The following is a 19404-nucleotide window of genomic DNA, read 5'->3' as shown; positions in this document are numbered from 1 at the left end:
TCACACAGGTTTGGCCCCAGAGCGTCGCGCGTCCGGGTGCGCAGGCCACCGAGGGGCGCTCTGGCGGGTGGGACGCGGGCAGGTGCACACACGCGCGGGGCCGCCCCCTGGCCGGCCTTCCCCAGAACGCCGCCGGGGGCGGGGCCGGGGCGGGCCCGGGGCGGGGCTTCCCGGCTCTGGGGCCTCCGATAAGGGCCCGGGGGGGGGGGGGGACCTCGGGCGCGCCTGGGCGCTGCGATAGGGTGGCCGGGCGTGCTCGTGGGCCGCCGCGGGGAGGCGCCGCGGCCGAAGGTCCCGGCGCGGCCACCCGGAACCGGGGCCGGCGACCCAGGCTGGGGCCGGGCGGGGCGGGGCGTCCGGCCGTGTCGCGCCCGCCTGGCTCCCGGGGCCAGGGCCGCTAAAATGGCGGCGGCGGCGGTGACAGCGTCCCGCGCCGGGCCCGGGGGCCTGGCCGCCGCGTTCGGGGCCGACTAGCTCCTTCCCGGGCGCCGCGGCCCGGCCCCCCTGGGCGCTCGCGCGCGGCCCCCACCCGGGCCCTCGGTCCGTCCCCCCACCCCCTCCGGCGCGCCCATGAACTCCGTGTCGCCGGCCGCCGCGCAGTACCGGAGCGGGAGCCCAGAGGACGCGCGCCGCCCCGAGGGCCGCAGGCCGCGGGGCCCCCGAGTCCCGGACCCCAACGGCCTGAGGCCCTCTGGAGCCAGCGGCCCCGCTCTTGGCTCGCCCGCGGCCGCCCCTGGGGAGCCGGACGAAGTGGACAAGTTTAAGGCGAAGTTCCTGACGGCCTGGAACAACGTCAAGTACGGTGAGGAGGGGGCGGGCCCGGGGCTTGTGTTCTGAGATAGGAGCTAGCCGAGGGTTCGGCGGGGCAGGGGTTCAGAGGCCGGTGGGAGTCGAGGGGAGCCAGCACCCGGCCCTGCCAAGTATTCCACCATTTACTCTCCTCTTGTGAGTCACCTGTGGGTCCCCCGCCCTGCTCTGCCCTGGGCGGACCTGCAGCAGGTCCAAAAAGAAATGTGTTTTCAAGTCTCGGCCATTTCCGTGTGACCTTGGGCAAGGTTTTTTGCTTTTCTGTGCCTTCGTTTTTCCCCTCTGTAAAACGGATACAATAATCAGAACTGCTTTATTCATCCTGAAGTGATGGCAAACACTCACGTGGCTGTTACTAGGGTCCCTGCCTCTGAGAGGAATGTGGCATGGATTGCCCAGTGCCAGCCCTGAGATAGAACCTGGGAGGGATGGTCTCCGTTTCACAGAGTGGGGGCGGGGGGCGGGGGAGGGGGTGGAAGCGCTGCTGCTGTCATAACTGTTATGTTACCTATCTGTCAAGCAAGTGCTTCATCTGGCTGGGTGCTGCCCCACGTCTCCCCAGGTTGGGCAGTCAAAAGCCGGACCAGCTTTAGCAAGATCTCCAGCGTCCACCTCTGTGGCCGCCGCTACCGCTTCGAGGGCGAGGGTGAGCTGATGGCCCCAGGCCAGGGTTGAGGGAGGCCTGGTGTTCCTGGTGGCAGCTGACAAGCCTGATTTTGTAGGTGACATCCAGCGTTTCCAGCGGGACTTTGTGTCCCGCCTGTGGCTCACATACCGCCGGGACTTCCCGCCCCTCGCTGGAGGCTGTCTGACCTCGGACTGTGGCTGGGGATGCATGCTGCGCAGTGGGCAGATGATGCTGGCCCAGGGCCTGCTGCTGCATTTCCTGCCCAGAGGTGAGCAGCGCAAGGCCAGGGCAAGGCCAGGGCGCCCTAGGAGTGTCCCGCCAAGCACAGGGCCGCAGGGTCAGAATTGTTTGTAAACTAAGCTTAAAGGTATGTGAGATTGTGTGCAAAGTGCGTTTTTGGGGGGGTGAGAGTTGATAAAATAAGTTGCAGGAATGTGAAAATTGTTGGTAAACCTGGGGTCACAGGAGCATTAGAATTGTACAGGAAGCATGAGCACATGGGAACTGTGCCCCCTTGCCCCACCGGCACCCTTTGACTCTGTACTCCATCCCCACCAGACTGGACATGGGCCGAGGGCTCAGCCCCGGGCCCCTCTGAGCCATCAGGGTTGGCCTCTCCCAACCGATACCATGGGCCTGCACGCTGGATGCCCCCGCGCTGGGCCCAGGGCACCCCTGAGCTGGAGCAGGAACGTCGGCACCGGCAGATAGTGTCCTGGTTCGCCGACCACCCCCAGGCCCCCTTTGGCCTACACCGGCTGGTGGAGCTTGGGCAGAGCTCAGGCAAGAAGGCGGGGGACTGGTATGGGCCATCTCTGGTGGCACACATACTCAGGTGAGGGCCGCTGCAGGGGACACGGGAGCCACTGGGTTCCCCCAGGCGCTCAGGCCTTCCCTGTCATCCCCCAGGAAAGCTGTGGAGAGCTGCTCAGAGGTCACCCGCCTGGTGGTGTATGTGTCTCAGGACTGCACAGGTAAGAGGCTGGAAACCAAGGTCCTAGAGTTCTCGCCCTGAGCCAGTCGCTCCCTCAGCTGCCTCTGAGGACCTGCCTTCCTCGGAGGCTGAAACGAGTTCTGGGGCAGAGGAAGCCTTGGAAAGGATTCGAGGCCCACACAGTGGCCTCTGGAGCCAGTAGAGGAAACTTTAGGGGCTTCTCTGCAAGTGAGAGAATAGAGGACGTAAGGACTTCCCTCTCTTAGGTCCAATTTACTCTTACTCTGTAAACGATTCTGACATGTACAAAAGTCTGCTCTCTGCCTCACAGGATTGTCGTAAGGATTGAGTCAGCAATACAAGTTAAACCCTTAGAGTAGTGCTTGTCACAGTGAGTGTTCACTAAATATTAGCTATTATTATTATTGTGCCCCACTATCCTCCAATTCAGTTTCTTTCTTTTTTAAAATATTTTATTTATTTATTTGACAGAGAGAGAGAGAGAGAGAGAGAGCTCACACAAGCAGGCGGAGCAGCAGGCAGAGGGAGAGGGAGAAGCAGGCTCCCCACTGAGCAGGGAGCCCGATGCAGGACTCGATCCCAGAACCCTGGGATCATGACCTACATGAGCCGAAGGCAGACACTTAACCAACTGAGCCACCCAGGCGCCCCTCCTCCAAATCAGTTTAAAGGGTCCTCGTTCATAAGAGTCTCAATGGTTTGGTGTCAGAGAATCTACAAAACCTACACATTTTTATATAAAATTGTAGTTGTTTGAGACAATATGTGATTTTCGCAGGTGGCCACTGTCTTAGTCCATTGGGGCTGCTGTACCAAAAACTCCACAGACGGGATGGCCTATAAATAACAGGAACTTGTTTCTCATAGTTCTGGGGGCTGCGACGTCCAAGGTCAAGGCACCAGCAGATTCGGTGTCTGGCGGGGACCCACTTCCTGGTTCAGTTTGTCGTGTTCTCACATGGTGGAAGGGGCAGGCGAGCTGTCTGGTACTAATTTTTTTTTTTTTTTTAAAGATTTTATTTATTTATTCGACAGAGATAGAGACAGCCAGCGAGAGAGGGAACACAAGCAGGGGGAGTGGGAGAGGAAGAAGCAGGCTCATAGCAGAAGAGCCTGATGTGGGGCTCGATCCCAGATCGCTGGGATCACGCCCTGAGCCGAAGGCAGACGCTTAACCGCTGTGCCACCCAGGCGCCCCATGTACTAATTTTTATATAGGTACTAATCCCACTCATGAGGGTTCCACCTTCATGACCTAGTCCCCTCCCAAAGGCCCCACCTTTTAATACCGTCACTTGGGGGATTAGAATCCAGCATCTGAATGTTGGGGGGACACATGAATTCAGACCATAGCAGCTGTGTTTCCAGAGGGTTGAATACACTTTTCTGGGAGCCAGGAAGGGGCTTACCTAGCAGTAAGGGAGGAGGTGGGGGAATGGAGACCCGCAGATTGGATTTGAGGAGGAGGGACACACAGGGACATTCAGCTAAGGGGCAAACTGCTCGGCGCTCCCGTTTCCATATTGGCAAACTCATGCGCTGAGTAAGTAAAGACTAATCAGGCCTGGAACTGGGGAGGTGCTCTGGGCTACGGGGAAGGCTCTCTGCCTCCTCCTGGTTTTATGTTCTTCATCTAAATCTCAAGGCCTCAGTCACCATCTCTGTAAAGTGGGGATGTCTACACCTGCCTGGAGGCCCTGGAATCATTGGGGGGAGAGTTTGGGGTGAGTGGGGCACCAGAAAGACCGCCTTTTCCACTGATGACAGGAGTGGGGCCCTACGAGGTTGCAAAGGCACGTGGAGGGCCACAGTCCGAGGCTGGGAGGGTGGGTAAGAATGTGACCTGCTGTGTTGTCCTTGCAGTGTACAAGGCAGATGTGGCACAGCTGGTGGCCAGGCCGGACCCCACGGCTGAGTGGAAGTCCGTGGTCATCTTGGTGCCAGTGCGGCTGGGCGGCGAGACTCTCAACCCTGTGTACGTGCCCTGTGTGAAGGTAGGTTCGGCCAGGCGCCACCAAGCCTCCCCGGGGACCGCGCAGGCGGCTTGGCTTGGGTCAGGTGTTTCTGCTTCCTTCATCTGTCCGTCTGTCATTCAGTAGTGAGGGAGTACCTCGTATGTGCCAAGCACCGTCCCAGCTGCTGGGTTTCAAAGGCACCGACGTAAATGTTCGTGCCCTCTGGGAGTGGACATTCTGCTGGGGGAAGGACAGACAGTGGATCCGAAACCAAACTGACACCGAACTGACAGCTGCGGCATTACACCTTCAATTCTAGAGGAAGGAAAACTAACACTTTGAAGGGCAGGGGGAGGGGGCGGCTGCAGCCTAGGAAAGCCCCTCTCCAGCCAGGGCGGATGGGCCAGAGTGCTCCAGGCAAAAGGAATGGCAAGGCTGGAAAAAACCCTGGGGTGTTTTCACTCAGAATAAAGGCCAAAGTTCTCCCTACAGCCTGCAAGGCTTTGTACCATGTCCCTGCCCGTGCCTTGACCTCATCTGCCCCCCCCCCCACTTCTCTCTGCCCCGGCCACATGAACCTCCTCACTGTTCTCAGAACACACTGGCCTCAGGGCCTTTGTACTTGCGTTGCAGCTGCTTGGAGTGCTCTTTCCCCAAAGATGCACTTCTGACTCCCTCTCCGACCTCTTCCGGGTCTTCGCTGAAATGTCACCTCTCAGTGAGGCCTGACTCCCCCACTTAAAATTGCAAAGCCCTTTTCCCTTCTTTATTCTTCTCCCAGTGTTACTGCCTACTAACACGTGGCAGAACTTACTCGTCTTGTTCCCTGTTCATCTACATTGGAATGTCAGCTCCATGAGAAGGGCTGGGTTTACACACATTGGGGGTTTGCTGAGTGCTTCTCAAGGGACTGACAGCACATGGAATACGCTCCCCAGCCACTTTTCTCCCTGCAGGAGCTTCTGCGTTCAGAGCTGTGCCTGGGCATCATGGGGGGCAAGCCGCGGCATTCACTGTACTTCATCGGCTACCAGGGTAGGCCCACCCCATCCCGCTCCATCCCGCTCCCCCCACCCCGCCATTCCTTAGCCCCCCTCATGCCTCCATCCCTGCAGATGACTTCCTGCTATACCTGGACCCCCACTACTGCCAGCCCACTGTGGATGTCAGTCAGGCTGACTTCCCCCTGGAGGTGAGCCGGATGGGACCCCTGGGGTGGGGCTGGAAGGTGGAGGCGGCCAGGGCCCTGAGCTTCCCTCATTCGTATTCCCCAGTCCTTCCATTGCACCTCACCCCGAAAGATGGCCTTCGCTAAGATGGACCCAAGCTGTACGGTGGGGTTCTACGCTGGAAACCAGAAGGAGTTTGAGACACTCTGCTCAGAGCTGACCAGGGTGAGCCAGGAGTGGTGGAGGGTGGAGGGCAAGGGGCAGTGAGGGGGTAGAAGGGGAACAGAGAAACCTCGAGTCCAGCAGACCCTGGGGAATCAAGATTATCCTGCCCACAAGCTATAAAAGCCCAGGTATGACTGATCGGACCAAAAGGGCAGAAAAGGAAAAGTTAGGGACATCATTGCTTGAAGGACAGCTGCATCCGTGAGCTCAATGGTGGAACCTCTCTCCATCTCATGGCTCTACTGTCCCATCAGGCTTCACCCTTATAGTGGGAAGGGGTACCCACCTCCCTGTTCAGTGGAAAGGGAGCCCTGCTTTCCCAGCAAATAAAGCAAAAATCCTAGGGTTGCTGTCCATTGGTCACACTGGGTCACGTGTCCATCACTGGGCCCGGGAATGGGAGGTGCTGATTGGCTGGCCTGGGTCACTGCCCTGGAGGGATGAAAGTTGAACTCAGGAAGTACCTGATAAATATACCTATTAGGATAATTATACCTGTAGGACAATAAATATGGTTTGGAGCTCAGCCACTCTCTCCCTCCTCCCGCCAGGTCCTCAGCTCCTCCTCGGCCACTGAGCGATACCCCATGTTCACCCTGGCTGAGGGCCATGCTCAGGACCACAGCCTGGACGACCTCTGCTCCCAGCTCTCCCAGCCAACACTGCGGCTCCCTCGCACGGGCCGGCTCCTCAAAGCCAAACGCCCAAGCTCTGAGGACTTTGTGTTTTTATAACGGGTGGGGTTGGGGGAGAAGATGCGCACTATTTATTTTTTTATTTATGTCATGCTGGGTGTGGGAGCTTGAAATCTGGAGGTGATGGGTCTTCCCCTTCTCACCCCTTTGACAAGTGCAGCTGAGACCAGTCCAGGAAACCTCGAACTGGGGGCCATCCAGTCAGGGGCAGAGCCAGTACGCCTGCCTCCAGCCAGCTGGGCCCTCCGCACAGGGCAGGGAGGGAGGGCTCCCGGACACCCACTCAGGGCCTGACTCAAGTACTGTAGTTTGCACTGGACCACCCGTGCCCCTCACTGGTCCCAAAGCCCCTATCCTGCCGAGGTCTAGGGGTGGTGGGGAGAACTGTGGCCACTGGGGGCTAATAAAGCCGTTTAACTTGACTGTGGCGATGGCTGGCCCAGCATTTGAGGGATGGGGTCCAAGGAGTGTCTCCAGGTGAGACGGTGGGGGAAGCCGGTTAGGTAGGCCTCAGCTTCCACATCTGTGAGACGGAAGACTTCTTTGCCCACGGGCAGATACAGGGTCCACGCAGTCCATGAGGGAGATGTATCCAGGAGCTCAACTGGACGGGAGGAAGCCCAGGGGCCCCTGCCTGCTCCCTGGAGCTTAGGGGCCGCTCTTGGGACCCTGGGGCTTCCTCCGCTGCCGGCCCAGCTGGCGGAAGTGCAGCCGTTTGGGGTTGAGGCCAAAGGCCTGCAGTCTCTGGCGGCTAAACTCACGTCCACCGAGTGTCACGGTGGGGCCCAGGAGACGTGCCTTCTTGCCCCTCCTCCGCCTCTGGGGGACCGGCTTCTGGGTGTGTGACATGGGGCCTGCTTCTTCCTGTGCTGGGGGGCGGCTCCCAGGCTTGGGCTGCTTCCCGCCGGCCCCATCGGGTGCCAGCAGCTGCCCCTGCGGGCCATCTTTGTCTCTCTGTGGCTTCCCTGTGGCTTCCTTAAGTGTCTCTGTCCTGAGGAGAAAAGGGGGGGCTCAGCCCAAGCTGGTCACGATTAGGCCTGTTCCTGAGCACACATCCCCCAGTTTATGGAGGAGGAAAGGAGAGGCTCAGAGAGGCAAGGCAACAAATCAGGGGCCTGCCTGGGATTCAAACCCAAGTCTGACACCAAAACTGGGCCTTTTCTACTGAACCTGGGATTTGACTGTATTGCTAATCACTGGCATTTCGAGCCTGGGCCTATATAAGCTGTTCATGGAAATTGACTTACTGCAGCTTTCAATCAGCTCTGTGGTTCTATCACCCCTGCTTTGTAGATCAGGAAGCAATGGGCATAATAATAATACTAATACCTGTATGGTATTTCCTATGTTTTAGGCACTTTACATGAGTTAATTCACTTCATCCTCAAAAACCCAACAAGAACCAGCCATCTTAACCCCCTACCCCCATTTAAAAAATGAGAAAACAGGCCCAGAAAGGGCAAGGGCCTTGCCCCAGGCCACACAGCTGTGGCCCAGCCAGAATTTGAACCCAGGGATTGAGAAAGGAAGCCCCATTCCCCGGGGCCATGCAACAAATGGCTGGCGGAACGTGCCTCAAGCCCACCCTCGTCCAGCCAGTGACACTCACTCGTCTGGGCAAAGTGACTTGAAGATCTGCCTCTTTTTCCAGGAGTTCTGGGCCTTCTGGCTGTACGCCCTCTTGTCCTGCAGCTCCTCCTGCTCTGACCTGCGGGGGCCCGGCAGACACGCCTAGTGCCGGGCGCTTTGGGAGGTGTCCACGCTGCTGCCGGCCCGCTCCCCCCCACCCCCCACCCCCGGCACACCTGGCCCTGCCCAGTCACCTGTACATGCAGGTTTTCTTCAGGGAGCACCACCGGTTCAGCTCTTTGTCATCGGCAGCCAGGATCTGCACGGGAAGGGGGGGGGGTCCAGCCGTGTGAGCTCGGGGTTGGGGGTGCGGGGGCCTGGCTCTCTCAGCTTTAGCCGCCTCACTGGTCAAAGGCGGGTCATGCTACTGCCACTCGGCAGGGATGTCACCATAGCAGGAGAGGACTGATTTCTGTGGGGCCACTGGATGTTTTTGGCAGTGGGCATCAGATGGGGAAACTGAGGCTTGGCAAGGCAATCCTTGCCCTAGGTCACATGATCGGGAAGTGGCTGATTTCAGATTCCAGTTTGGGCGCAGGGGTCCTAGAGCCTCACTCGGATGGTCCCAGCAGCCTCAGGACAGGCAAGGGGCTGTGCGCCCATGGCCAGGTCTGCCAATTACAGATGAGGCCAAGGATCCAAACTGCAGGCCTCAGTTTCCTCATCTAGCAGGTGGGCAAGCCCCTTAGAAACTACTGAAAGGTTGCTGGGAAGACTGAACGCAGAAGGTATAAGCTCCATTAACGTCGGCTTTGCTGGCCACGAACGTGAGGCTCCCACAGCCACCACGGCTAAGGGGTGAGCGCCGCTGCAGGAGCACACCCGCTCACCTCAGCTCCCCAGCCACAACGTGGGGGCTGTTACTAGGCCCATTTTATAGATGGGGAAACGGAGGCACAGCATGCTAGATCACAGTTGAGGAGTGGCCACAGTAGGATTTGAATCCGGGCCATCTGTTTCCAGAGCCCACCCAGTCTTAACGGCCACCCAACTGCGGATATTCGGTAATAGATTAAAAAGTAGTACATAAGGCGTGTTCTACGGGCAAAGCGCTGTGTGAAGCCCCGGCCTCTGAGGCCGTCTGAGGCAGGGAACGTTAGCAGTACGGTTGTTTTCCAGATGAACAAATGGGGGTTGCAGCATCTGCTGGCTGCACACTCCCTCTTGCCCACGGGGCACCCCCCACCCCGGGCTGGGCACCATTCTGGGGCCCCACCTCCTCAGTGCTCAGCCCGAAGTCGCAGGGAACCACGGTGCGGTACTTAAAGCGACAGGGCAGGTCATCAACGATGTCCTCGTAGTCCAGCCGGTAATACTCGTCCAGGTACTCCTCGAACGTCTTGTCTCCTGCGCAGGGCGGGAGCCAGGCTGCCAGGGTGTGCCAGGCCCATCGGAGCCCCTGCCCGCCCCCCGCCACCAGCCCGGGCCTCACCAGGGTCGAACACAGGCTTTTCCTGCCCCACGGCCGCAGCGAAGGGTGACTTGCGCTTCTTCTTGCCCGTTAGGGGGGCCTCACGCAGCTTTTTCCGCGGCTGGCTGGGGTCGTAGTCAGCATCCATCTGCCGAGACGCAAAGGTCAGACCAGCCCCCGGGAGGGGGGCCCCACTTACCCCCCGGGGTCCCCCCTCTGCCTATGGCACCTACATTGAAGTCGGGGTCCTCACAGTGCAGCTCCTGCAGGTTCCAAGCTCCCCCCTGCTCCGGCCCAGCCCATGTGTCCCAGTTCCAGTCATCTGTTTCCAGAGGACACAGAGGTAGGGGGTCAGGGCAGAACTCCAGCCTTCAGACCCAGCAGCTCCCCCAGGCTGGTGGCCCGGTGACCTCACCTTCAAGCCCTTCTTCTTCTTCAAACTGCGGCTTCTCCTCCTCCATGGTACCATAGTACTCGTCCCCAAAACATCTCTGCAGGGTCAGGGCCAGGAGGGTCAGCAAGGCCCACTCCCCGCAGACGGTGTTACTCCTACACCTTACATGGCTCCCAGCACCCTCCAGACCTAGCTGCTGACTGGGGTACACGCCCCAGTACCCACCTGCTGCACTGGTTACCATCCTGTTCCACAGAGCTGTAGTTCTTTCCCACCCCACAGGCCTCTGCCCCCGCGGGACCCCCCACCTGGTACACTCCCTCCCCCCCTCTCTGCCCAACTCCTGCTCAGGCCTCAGCTGCCCGCCCTGACCCGCTCACCACCACGCCCGACAAAGTCGATCGAGGACTCCTCTAAGACCCCACCTCCCCCTGCACGTCACCATCACCACTCGGACCGCTGGGGGCCGTAACTGGACAGTTAAGGGCCTGCCATTAGACCGGGAGCTCTAGGAGGGCACGGACTGCTCTGTGCCCACCAGGCTGGTTCTTGCCATTCCATGAGCTCCAAGACGGCTGAAACGGTTGGGCCCTTGATGGAACCCCAGCACCCAGGGCGCGTCTGGCAAAGGCAGATATTGCAAACTATGTCATTTATGAAGCACCTACTATGTGCCCACTGCTGGGCTGTGTCTCACTGCATTCTCGCAAGCACCCCAAGACACAGAAACTACCTCCATTTTACTGAGAAACTGAAGCCTACACAACCTGTCTCCTCCCCTGATCTCGCAGACTTGGTCAGGGGTCTCTTTGGGGTTCCCGGGGTCCCCGCTTTCCCCATACAGCCCTACTGCCTGTTTCCATGGCCCGATGCTATGCCCCCTCAAACCCAACAATAAACATTAATGGCAACAAGTTTCAAGGAAGCACAGCTACCCCCTGTTCCTTGAGCCTTACCAATCTTATGCGTATTTCTCTCAGGCTATCCTTACAACAGCCCTGAGGTAGACAGTATGGCTGAACCCACTTTACAGACAGGGACACACGCCCAGAGACGTCAAGTCACTTCTCTGAGGCCACACAGCTAGGAAACAGCCGCGGATTCCAGAGCCTTGTCCCAAGCAGCACCGGCTGGCTGGGGTGGGGCGCAGGGGCCGCACCTGCATGAGCTGGTCATGCCGGCTGGGGTCGAAGTCGTCCTCGAGGTCCCGCTCCTCAAAGCCCAGCGTCTCATTGCCTGTGACCTGCCGCAGCCTCTCCAGCTTGGCCAGAATCTCCTTCCTTTTCAGGTTCTTCAGCTGCTTGAGCTCTTCCCGCTTCTTCGCCTTCTCCTGCGGGTGGCAGGCCAGGGGGAGAGGGAGGGCATGGGCTCTCCCTGCAGGGTGGGCAGCCCTCCCCAGCCTGGCACCCCCACACTCACCCTCTTCTTTCGCTCCCGAGTCTCCTCTCTCCTCTCCTTCCTGCGCTCATCCTTGCGGCGCACAGAGGACACGATGCTTCGAGGGTAGGTCTTGACCTATGGGCAGCAGGGGAGCCCACAAGGGCCACAGAGATGATTCTGGGCTCTCCCGGCCTGGGCCCCAAGGCCTGGGTCCCCCCCCAGCCCCCGCCCCAGTCCCACACCAAGGCTGAGTCTGGCTCCTCGAAGCGGAAGTTGTACTTGTGCTCAAAGTCCTCCTGCTTCTTCAGAAACAGCTCCCCCTCATCTGAGGAATCGTCCACAGCTAGCTGGACCAGGAGGCTGGGGCCCCTGAGGGACAAAACGGGACAGGGCTGGGGGTCAGCCAAGGCCCTGCCCTCCTGTGTACCAGCTGTGTTAACGCACTGAATCCTCACAAGAGCCCTACTTTGGGGCACCCCCATTTTACAGATAGGGAAATTGAGGCACAAAGTCCAGTGACGACAGGGCCACCTAGCTCCAGAGCCCACATGCCGCAGATCTTCCTCACAGAACAGTAACTCTGCTATCATCTGTGTGAAAAAGTAAACGCCTGGTGACCTTTGCCCTCTGGCTAGCACTCACTCCAGGCCCCTGGGGCACACGGTTGCTCACCCTTCCTCCTCCTCTTCCTCCTCTTCCTCTTCCTCGCCCTCCTCCTCCTCATAGCGTTTGTTGAGGATATAATCCCGCAGGAACCGCTCTCCTTCATCCAGCTCTGGGTCATTCCAATATTCCTTGAGGTGGGTCTGGGGGTGAAGGGGGTACAGGACCCCGGTCAGGGACTTGTGGGCAGGGAAGGAGGGTGGGCTTGGGCTCCATGTGGACTTAAGTAACTGAAACTTCGCAGCCAGACTGTAAAGTAGGGGGATAACCTCCGTCTTACAAAAGTAGAAAACGGCGCCCACAGAGGGGCACACCCCATCTTCAGATTATGGGCTCATGGCTACTCCCTCAAGGACTGGTTTCCACAAAAAGCCTGGAGATGGACCAGACGTAAGAACTCACCAGTTCTTTCAGCATGTCAGGGTTGTGAATCTCCTTCTGCCCCTTCAGCCACTCCACATAGTCCGCGTCCTCCTGGGCCTGAGGGCGGGCCAGCACTGAGGGTCTGGGGACCCCTTCCTGCCATCAACCCCCAGCCAACCAGCCCTAGCACCCACCTTCTCCTCCCTGGTTTTAGCACGTTTCTGCAGCAACCCAGAGCCACCTTCCCCGGCACTGTCCTCATCGTCACTGTCTTCCACGAATGCCCGGAAGCTGTCCGTGGGAGAGAATACGGCTCAGGAGACGCAACCTGGTCTCTGCCCCCAGTTCCAAGATGAACCCTGTTTTATTTTTTTATTTTTATTTTTTTTAAAGATTTTATTTATTTATTTGACAGAGATAGAGACAGCCAGCAAGAGAGGGAACACAAGCAGGGGGAGTGGGAGAGGAAGAAGCAGGCTCATAGCGGAGGAGCCTGATGTGGGGCTCGATCCCGGAACGCCGGGATCACACCCTGAGCCGAAGGCAGACGCTTAACGACTGTACCACCCAGGCGCCCCAAGATGAACCCTGTTTTAAGTCCTGAGCTCGCCTCAACAAGCTCAGAGCAGTGCTGTGACATAGAGGGCATCATCAACCCTGTTTAACAGATGGGGAAACTAAGGCACAGAAACACTAAGTGACGTGCCCAAGGGCACACAGCCGTGAAGTAACAGAGGTGGACTTGAACCCAGGCCTGTCCAATCCCAGAGCCTCAAAACCGACCCATCTGGCCATTCAGCCGGCCCAGGCTTACCTTTCCTTGAGCTGTTTCTGTTCTTCTACGTAACTTTGCGACGAGATCTGCTGCAGAGAGAGTGACGTGGGCCTCGGGCCCAGCCCCAGGCCCCTCAGCCCCCAACCGGGGCCTCCACCCCACCTACCTGGAATCTCTGATCAGAGGTCTCTGCGTCTGAATTTTCCTCATCGACGTATTTGCTGTGCAAGGATGAATGGGGGCTTCAGAACAGACTCCCCACGGCTCATCTGTCCCCACAGGGCGGGGAGCTGTTACGAGCAGCAGTCAGGGGGCGGGGCGGTGCTGGTGGATCACGGGCTCCCTCAATCCCGGTGAGTCACCACCGGGAGTCACCACCAGCTTCTTCCCACCTCTTCTAAGACCCCCATGCGTCCACCTGCCCTGGGAAGGCTTGGGGGAGGGATGGGGCGGGGAGGCAGGATCTCTCCTCACCCCTCTTTCTCCAAGATAACCTTCCTTTCATAGTCCTTCAGGTACATAGGCTGCATTTTCTTTGGTTTCTCTTTGGCCGCGGGCACTTCCTCAGCTTCCTCGCTCTCCGAGGACGATACTGTCAGGTTACCAGAAGACACCTGCCATCACCCACAACCCCCTTCCTTCCCCAGGCAGAGAATCCCACAGGGCGGGGCCAGGGTCAGACCACGATTTCACATAGCACACTTTGCTACATGGTGGTAGCTGGCTGTGCTCACTCGGTAACTCACGCTTTGCCCAGTGCCAAGCACACAGTCATTATTAACAAGTAATAACCTAAAACGCTCTGCTAAGCACTTTCCGCATAGAACACAGAACATATATGGTATAAGGGTTCATTAAGTAGTCACAAAAACCAGTAAGGCAATGAGGAAACCCAGGCCTTAGGGAAGAGCAGCCCCAGACCTGTTTTCTGATAGAAGGTGGCATCCTTCTCATAAATGCGGGGGTCCTTCTTCTTCAACAAGGAGAGAGTCCTGTAAAAGTCACGCTCTTGCTGGGGGTCAAATTCCTAAGACATGAAAAGGATGAGGGATTGACTTCAGAAGGGAGATGGTGCGAGCCCTGGTGGAGGCTGGGGGGCACTAAGTAACAAGGGCAGGTGGGCTGCGAGGGTGCGGAAATTAGGGTGGAGGGAGGGGCATACATTAGGAAGAAAGAGAAGGGATCCAGGTGGACAGAGGCAGGTTGGGGGCTGGAGGGTGGGTAAGAGGGGCGATGGGAAGATGTGAAACAGGTGGCGGAGGAAGAGGGGCCCTCATGGGGTGGGCTGGGGCGGGCCACACAGAGGTACTGGAGCTGAGACAGAGGAAGGTAATGGGCAAGGGGACTTCCTGGGGACAAAGGATTGACATGGGGGCTGGTGAGCAGAGACGACATATGTGGGACAGCAGGCAGGGGCTGGGCTGCACAGTGAGGCCCCCAAGAAGAACAGGGCTGATGTGAGAAGGTGAGTGCCCCATGTGGCAGAGGGATGTTCCACTTCAGGGACTGAGTCGCGCCCTGATAAGTAGTTAAGCTCTTGAGGATGAAAGAGTGGACACCGCGGTCGCACCTCAACATCAGGATGGGGAGATGGATGGTGGTGGGAGACGGGAAGTAGGGGGGCACTTGGTCACCCCCTGGGTATGGAGAGGGCGCTATGTGTCCTTCATGGGATTAGGAAGAGGAGGATGAAAACTCCCGCAGGGTGAAATAGGGTTTGGGGCTAGCCGCCGTCTGTATATCGGGGTTGGGAAGCGGTGTGGGGCTTAGATGCTTCCCGAATGTACGGCACCGGGGTGAGAAAGCTCACCACGCGCTCGTCGCTAGAGTCGGACTCAGTGCTGGAGTCGCCGCCGCTGTCCCGGTCCCCGTAGCGATCTTTAACTGCGGAGCACAGATGGGAGCCCCCTAGATCAGCGTGGTGGACCAGATGAACCCCCACTTCCCGACGACCCAGCACGCGCCGCCGCTCCGCGCTCATGCGCCCCGCACTCACGCCGCTGCAGCTCCTCGCGCTCCCGGTAGCGGCCGTACCGCGCAGCAAACGCCGCGTTTACACGAAGGGGCGACGACCCGCGCGGTTCCGGCATGGCGGCTCTGCGGCCCACTGCGCACGCGTGTGGCGAGTGTCCCAAAAGAGGCGGAGCTACTCTCGGCCCCGGCCCCCGCGAGCCTCAGAGGAGGCGGAGCCTCGCAGGCCGCGCCTCATCCCGTCCCCAGGCTTTCCGGGATCCCTTACGCCGTGCGACCACAATCCCCGCCCGCAAGTCACGCCTCTGCGGGTCAGACTGCAGCCACCGCCCACTCCCTCCCTCCCCGCCCCCGCCCGGGGCTCCCGGCACCCAACTGACATCTGGGGGCCCTTTCTCCACTCGTGGTTTCCTGCCTCCCTTCCGTTCCGACAGCGTAAACCGCTGCCCCACCCAGCTCACTCACCTCTGGCACCCTGGGAATTACCACTCTCTCCCCTCCCCCAAAGCATCCACGATCTGCGATCCCCCCAACCCCGCGACCTCCCCACTCCCCACAAACATACTGGACGCGCGGCTCTCCATCGCAGACTCAAAAATCAGAAGCCACCAGCTCTGTGATCATTCACAAGTCTTAATTTAATGGGTAAAAACATTAAGTTATCACACAACAATTTTTTTCCCACAAAGCTTAATAAATAGAATCTCTTTTTTTAAACGCTGTACAAGAGACTGGAAACCAAGCTTCCAACAAAATATGAATGAACTCATACTACCCTTTTATTGATTTGAAACACTCCCCCCTCCCCCTCCCCGTGCCTGAAAGCAGTGTGCACACTTGAGGTCTCTCTGTGGGTACAGCCAGCCAAGGTCACCAGGTTCCAGGAGCGCTGGAAGCGATGACCTCACTCTGGGGCTGGGGCTTTAAACACTCTGCCCTTGGGCGTCTGCAGCCCCAGCAATCTGAGGTGCAGAGAAAACTGAACCGTTTTGATGGCTGTTGTCTGCAGGAGCCCTTCTCTGCCCAACACATCAAAAGGGGTGAGAAAAACAAATGAGAAATGTCCCTCAAACACACACACCCGGCAAATGAACACCAACAAGCCACAAACTGGTGCCCCTCCCCTTACGACAGTGGGCAGAAGTGAGGGGAGAAAGTGTTTCTTCTCTCCTCTTTTGACACAGAACCCCGCTGGGTCCTGTTGCTGGAGTGGGCGGCCCCAGGTCACAGCAGTACCACCGTGTGCCCCTGCAGTATGTCCATGAGATCCTGAGCCCCTATCCCCTGGGCCAGCTCCAGGGGTGTGAGTCCCCTGGCGTCCCTGTGATGGAGATCAGACTCGGTAGCCAGGAAGCTGACCACAGCCGTGTGGCCCTCTCGCACTGCCAGATGGATGGGGAGCGCCCCAGTGCCATCAGGCACGTTGACATCAGCACCGTGCTCTACCAAAACCTTCAGGGTGTCCAGGAATCCAGTGCGCGCTGCATCATGGGCTGGAGTAGTGCCGGTGGTGTCCTGGACGTTGGGGCTGGCACCTTGCTTGAGGAGCTCCAAGGCAATGGTGGGGCTGCCAAACATCATGACCTGTGTGGGGGCCGAAGGTAAGGGGTCCTGAAGGAGAGGTTCCAGGAAAAGGGGGTCACTGAAGAGAGGAGTCATTCAAGAATAGGGAAGATGAGAGGTCTTCTAAAGAATGGGGAAACCCCAGGGAACACAAGCTCTCAGACAGCTGTTTGATACCCCAGAGAAAGACATCTCCTGGGAATAGGGACCCCCAAAAAGTTGGTCACCCCCTAAGGATAAGACAATCGTCTAGGGAATAGCCTGCATGGAAACTTTCAAGGAACCTAAGACCCTCGCCAGGGAAGCAGAGACACACCCCATCCCATAGGGGAAATCATTAGGAAATATGGAACCCCCCCAGGAAATAGGGCTCATAGAATGAAAACTGTCCCCAAAGAACTTGACAGCCGACTGAAGGGAAAAGAGATGCCCAGGGAATTTGAAACCCCTTCTCCAATTAATAGCTCCTCCTATATAGTGGGGATGCTCTCCAGGGTACTTGACTCCCTTAAGAAACGGGGTTCTCCTGTGAAATGCCCCCCAAGGGAATAAGGACGCCCATGCAATGTGTAACTGTGCCCCCATTAGGACTTCCCGTAATAAACCAGGAATCTGGGGGAACAAATAGACCCAGGAATGGAGATCTCCCCCAAGTAACTGGATACCTCTCAGAGAACCCTCCAGAAATGGGGATTCCCTGGACACATGAATCCTTTCCTCCAGTGATTGGATCCCCCCACAGAAGCTCCAGGAAACAAGAGCCATTCCTATGAAACCAGGATCCAAAGAAACTGAACTCACACCACGGAATAAGAACCTCCCCAGGGAAGCTGAATCCTCTGCACCCAGAGAATAAGAAATTCTCCAGAGAAGATGGAAAGTCCTCCCCTCCCCCAATCTAACCCCATCCACCACCCACCCACGAAAAGGGACATCAGGAAGCAACATCGGCCCAGAGAAAAAGGATGGGATCCGCAGTCAGCCACCACCGCGACCAGGAAACGTAAGGGAAAGGGTCTGGGGTCCCAGCCCCGCACTCGCGCCGCGCCGGCCGGGCCTCACCTGCAGCGCCGTCTTGCCGAAGCGGTTCAGGGCGTCGGGGTGCACCAGCTCGCGGTGCAGAAGGCGGCGCACCTCCTGCACGTCGCCTCGGGCCGCGGCCCCGCTCAGCCGGTCGCCGGCGCGGACCTCCTCCAGCAGCATGTCGACACTGGCAGCCTGCAAAGCCCCCCGCCCCACCCCGGCGCCGTCAGTGCGGGGAAAGCCACCGAAGCCGGCCCGAAGACCCCTTCCGCGGCGCACCTGGCCTGTGCGAGGCTCCCAGCCCGGCTCAGCGGTTGGCTCTCCGGCGCGACCCCCGCCCTCCCAGCGGGCTCCTCCCCCTGTCGGCCAGTGGGTCGCCAGGGGCTGGGAGCCCGGCCCAACCCTCCGCCGCCCGCCCGGGCTGGCAGGGCCCGGCGCCCGCCCCTTGGGGGCCGGGTCACCCCCCAACTCACCCTCCCTCCTCCTAGACGCCTGTTCTGAGGCGGCGTCGGCGCCGCTGCCAAGCTGGCCGTCAGGGGGCGGTGCCAGCGCGCTTGAGGCCCCGCCCCGAACGCCGCGGATTTGTTTTCTTACGAACTCGCTACACTGTAGCCCAGGCGCATTGCCCGGCGCGCGACCCGGCGGCGTCCCGCCCACGCGGCCAGCGCAGCCAATGGCCACGCGTCGCTGGGGGAGTTTTACGCTCCGGCAGGGGCGGTGCCGCCCCTGATTGGCCGAGCCGCGGCGACCGGTGGACCGCCGGCAATGGCGGGGTTTTCGGTTTTCAAACTCGCCAGGCGGGCGGGAAAGGGAGCCGGTTTAACTGACCCGCGGGAGAAAGGTCAGGGGCATGGAAGCGCGGGCTGCCCCGGGACCTCAGCACCTCTGAGAGGAAGGGAGGCAGGGCTGGGGCAGTCCAGTCCGGAGTTTCACCATTCAGTCACGCGATAAGCATTTATTAGCCCTTACTATGTGCAGAGCGCTTTATTTCATTCACTCGCCCACTGTGTGTTGGAACCTGTCCCGGCGCTGGGGAGCGCACATTCAGGCAACTACATAATTTTAGATAGCGTTAAGCACCGTCAAGAAAATAAAACGGGAAAATGGGGTGGGTGAGAAGGAATCACATTCTGGCTCAGATTGAACCAAACCTGGTACAGCAAATGCCACGGTGAGGACAAAACTTCACGCTGCAAGCTGCAGCCGCCACGTGGACGAGCCTGGGAGGCGGGAGTCGAGGTCGGAGGCGGCTGCTACAGATGCCTGTATTCAAACATTTACTGGGCACCCTCTGTGTACTAGGCGTGCAACTGGAAAGCGAGCCAGCCAGGGGTTCCCGCTGCAGGACCCCCACCCTTTAGGTGGGGAGAAGACAGTAATTAAATCTTTTCAGAGTGGTGAACGCTACAGAGGTAATTAAGCAGGTGATAGTTTCTTGGGAAAGGAAGGCCGTTGAAATAGAGAGGTCAGGGAGGGCCACTCCGAGGAGGTGACGTTTGTGACCTGAAAGTGAGGGAAGGAGCCTTGTGAATATCTGGAGGGAAAGCATGCCAGGTGAAGGGCATTACAGATGAGATGGCCGAGGTGGGAGCACCTGTTGTGCACAGGAAGCGTGAGGACTAGAGGGGGAGACGGGAGGAGGTGAGGACAGGTTAAGTGGAGGGAGGAGTAGCGCAGATCAGGCTTGTGGACTGTAGTAAGCACTTGACTTTTTTCTTTTCACAAGGGAACCGTGGGACGGTTCTGAGAATCATGATCAGGCTTAGAAGTTAAGAGGCGCCCCCTGGCGGCTACAAGG

General features: G+C 58.8%; 3 protein-coding genes across 7 annotated transcripts; 1 reads left to right on the top strand and 2 right to left on the bottom strand.

Moving 5' to 3' along the window:
- The first annotated feature begins 207 nt into the window (after nt 1-207).
- On the top strand, nt 208-6856 carry ATG4D (autophagy related 4D cysteine peptidase). Of its 2 annotated transcripts, none has more exons than XM_045774560.2 (10): nt 208-802; nt 1370-1453; nt 1530-1703; nt 1994-2270; nt 2345-2409; nt 4254-4384; nt 5302-5380; nt 5461-5537; nt 5620-5739; nt 6291-6856. In XM_045774560.2, exons 1-10 carry the CDS (start codon nt 571-573, stop codon nt 6471-6473), a joined length of 1422 nt encoding a protein of 473 aa, XP_045630516.1. In that variant the 5' UTR covers nt 208-570; the 3' UTR covers nt 6474-6856. The 2 variants fall into 2 exon arrangements, with proteins under 2 accessions (XP_045630516.1, XP_045630515.1); XM_045774559.2 differs by having other exon boundaries at nt 1328-1453.
- On the bottom strand, nt 6500-15194 carry KRI1 (KRI1 homolog). Of its 2 annotated transcripts, none has more exons than XM_045774556.2 (19): nt 15046-15194; nt 14860-14933; nt 13971-14076; nt 13524-13641; nt 13216-13270; nt 13089-13138; nt 12469-12565; nt 12314-12391; nt 11921-12054; nt 11491-11617; nt 11288-11383; nt 11028-11198; nt 9890-9965; nt 9708-9796; nt 9496-9622; nt 9280-9410; nt 8258-8322; nt 8044-8142; nt 6500-7425 (listed from the first exon to the last, which is right to left on the bottom strand). In XM_045774556.2, exons 1-19 carry the CDS (start codon nt 15137-15139, stop codon nt 7083-7085), a joined length of 2130 nt encoding a protein of 709 aa, XP_045630512.1. In that variant the 5' UTR covers nt 15140-15194; the 3' UTR covers nt 6500-7082. The 2 variants fall into 2 exon arrangements, with proteins under 2 accessions (XP_045630512.1, XP_045630514.1); XM_045774558.2 differs by having other exon boundaries at nt 13089-13135.
- Nucleotides 15195-15633: 439 nt separating this feature from the next.
- CDKN2D (cyclin dependent kinase inhibitor 2D) lies at nt 15634-18194 on the bottom strand. Of its 3 annotated transcripts, none has more exons than XM_045774618.2 (3): nt 18080-18194; nt 17646-17801; nt 15634-16631 (listed from the first exon to the last, which is right to left on the bottom strand). In XM_045774618.2, the coding sequence occupies exons 2-3, from the start codon at nt 17784-17786 to the stop codon at nt 16245-16247; spliced, it is 528 nt and encodes a 175-aa protein (XP_045630574.1). In that variant the 5' UTR covers nt 17787-17801; nt 18080-18194; the 3' UTR covers nt 15634-16244. The 3 variants fall into 3 exon arrangements, with proteins under 3 accessions (XP_045630574.1, XP_045630576.1, XP_045630575.1); XM_045774620.2 differs by having other exon boundaries at nt 15634-16604; XM_045774619.2 differs by lacking the exon at nt 18080-18194 and adding an exon at nt 17886-18054.
- Between the last annotated feature and the right edge of the window lie 1210 nt (nt 18195-19404).

The sequence above is a fragment of the Ursus americanus genome, chromosome 14, assembly GCF_024610735.1.
Source record: "Ursus americanus isolate L20-20 chromosome 14, mUrsAme1.1.p, whole genome shotgun sequence".
NCBI classification, from domain to species: domain Eukaryota; kingdom Metazoa; phylum Chordata; class Mammalia; order Carnivora; family Ursidae; genus Ursus; species Ursus americanus.
This window is presented reverse-complemented; position numbering and strand designations above follow the sequence as displayed.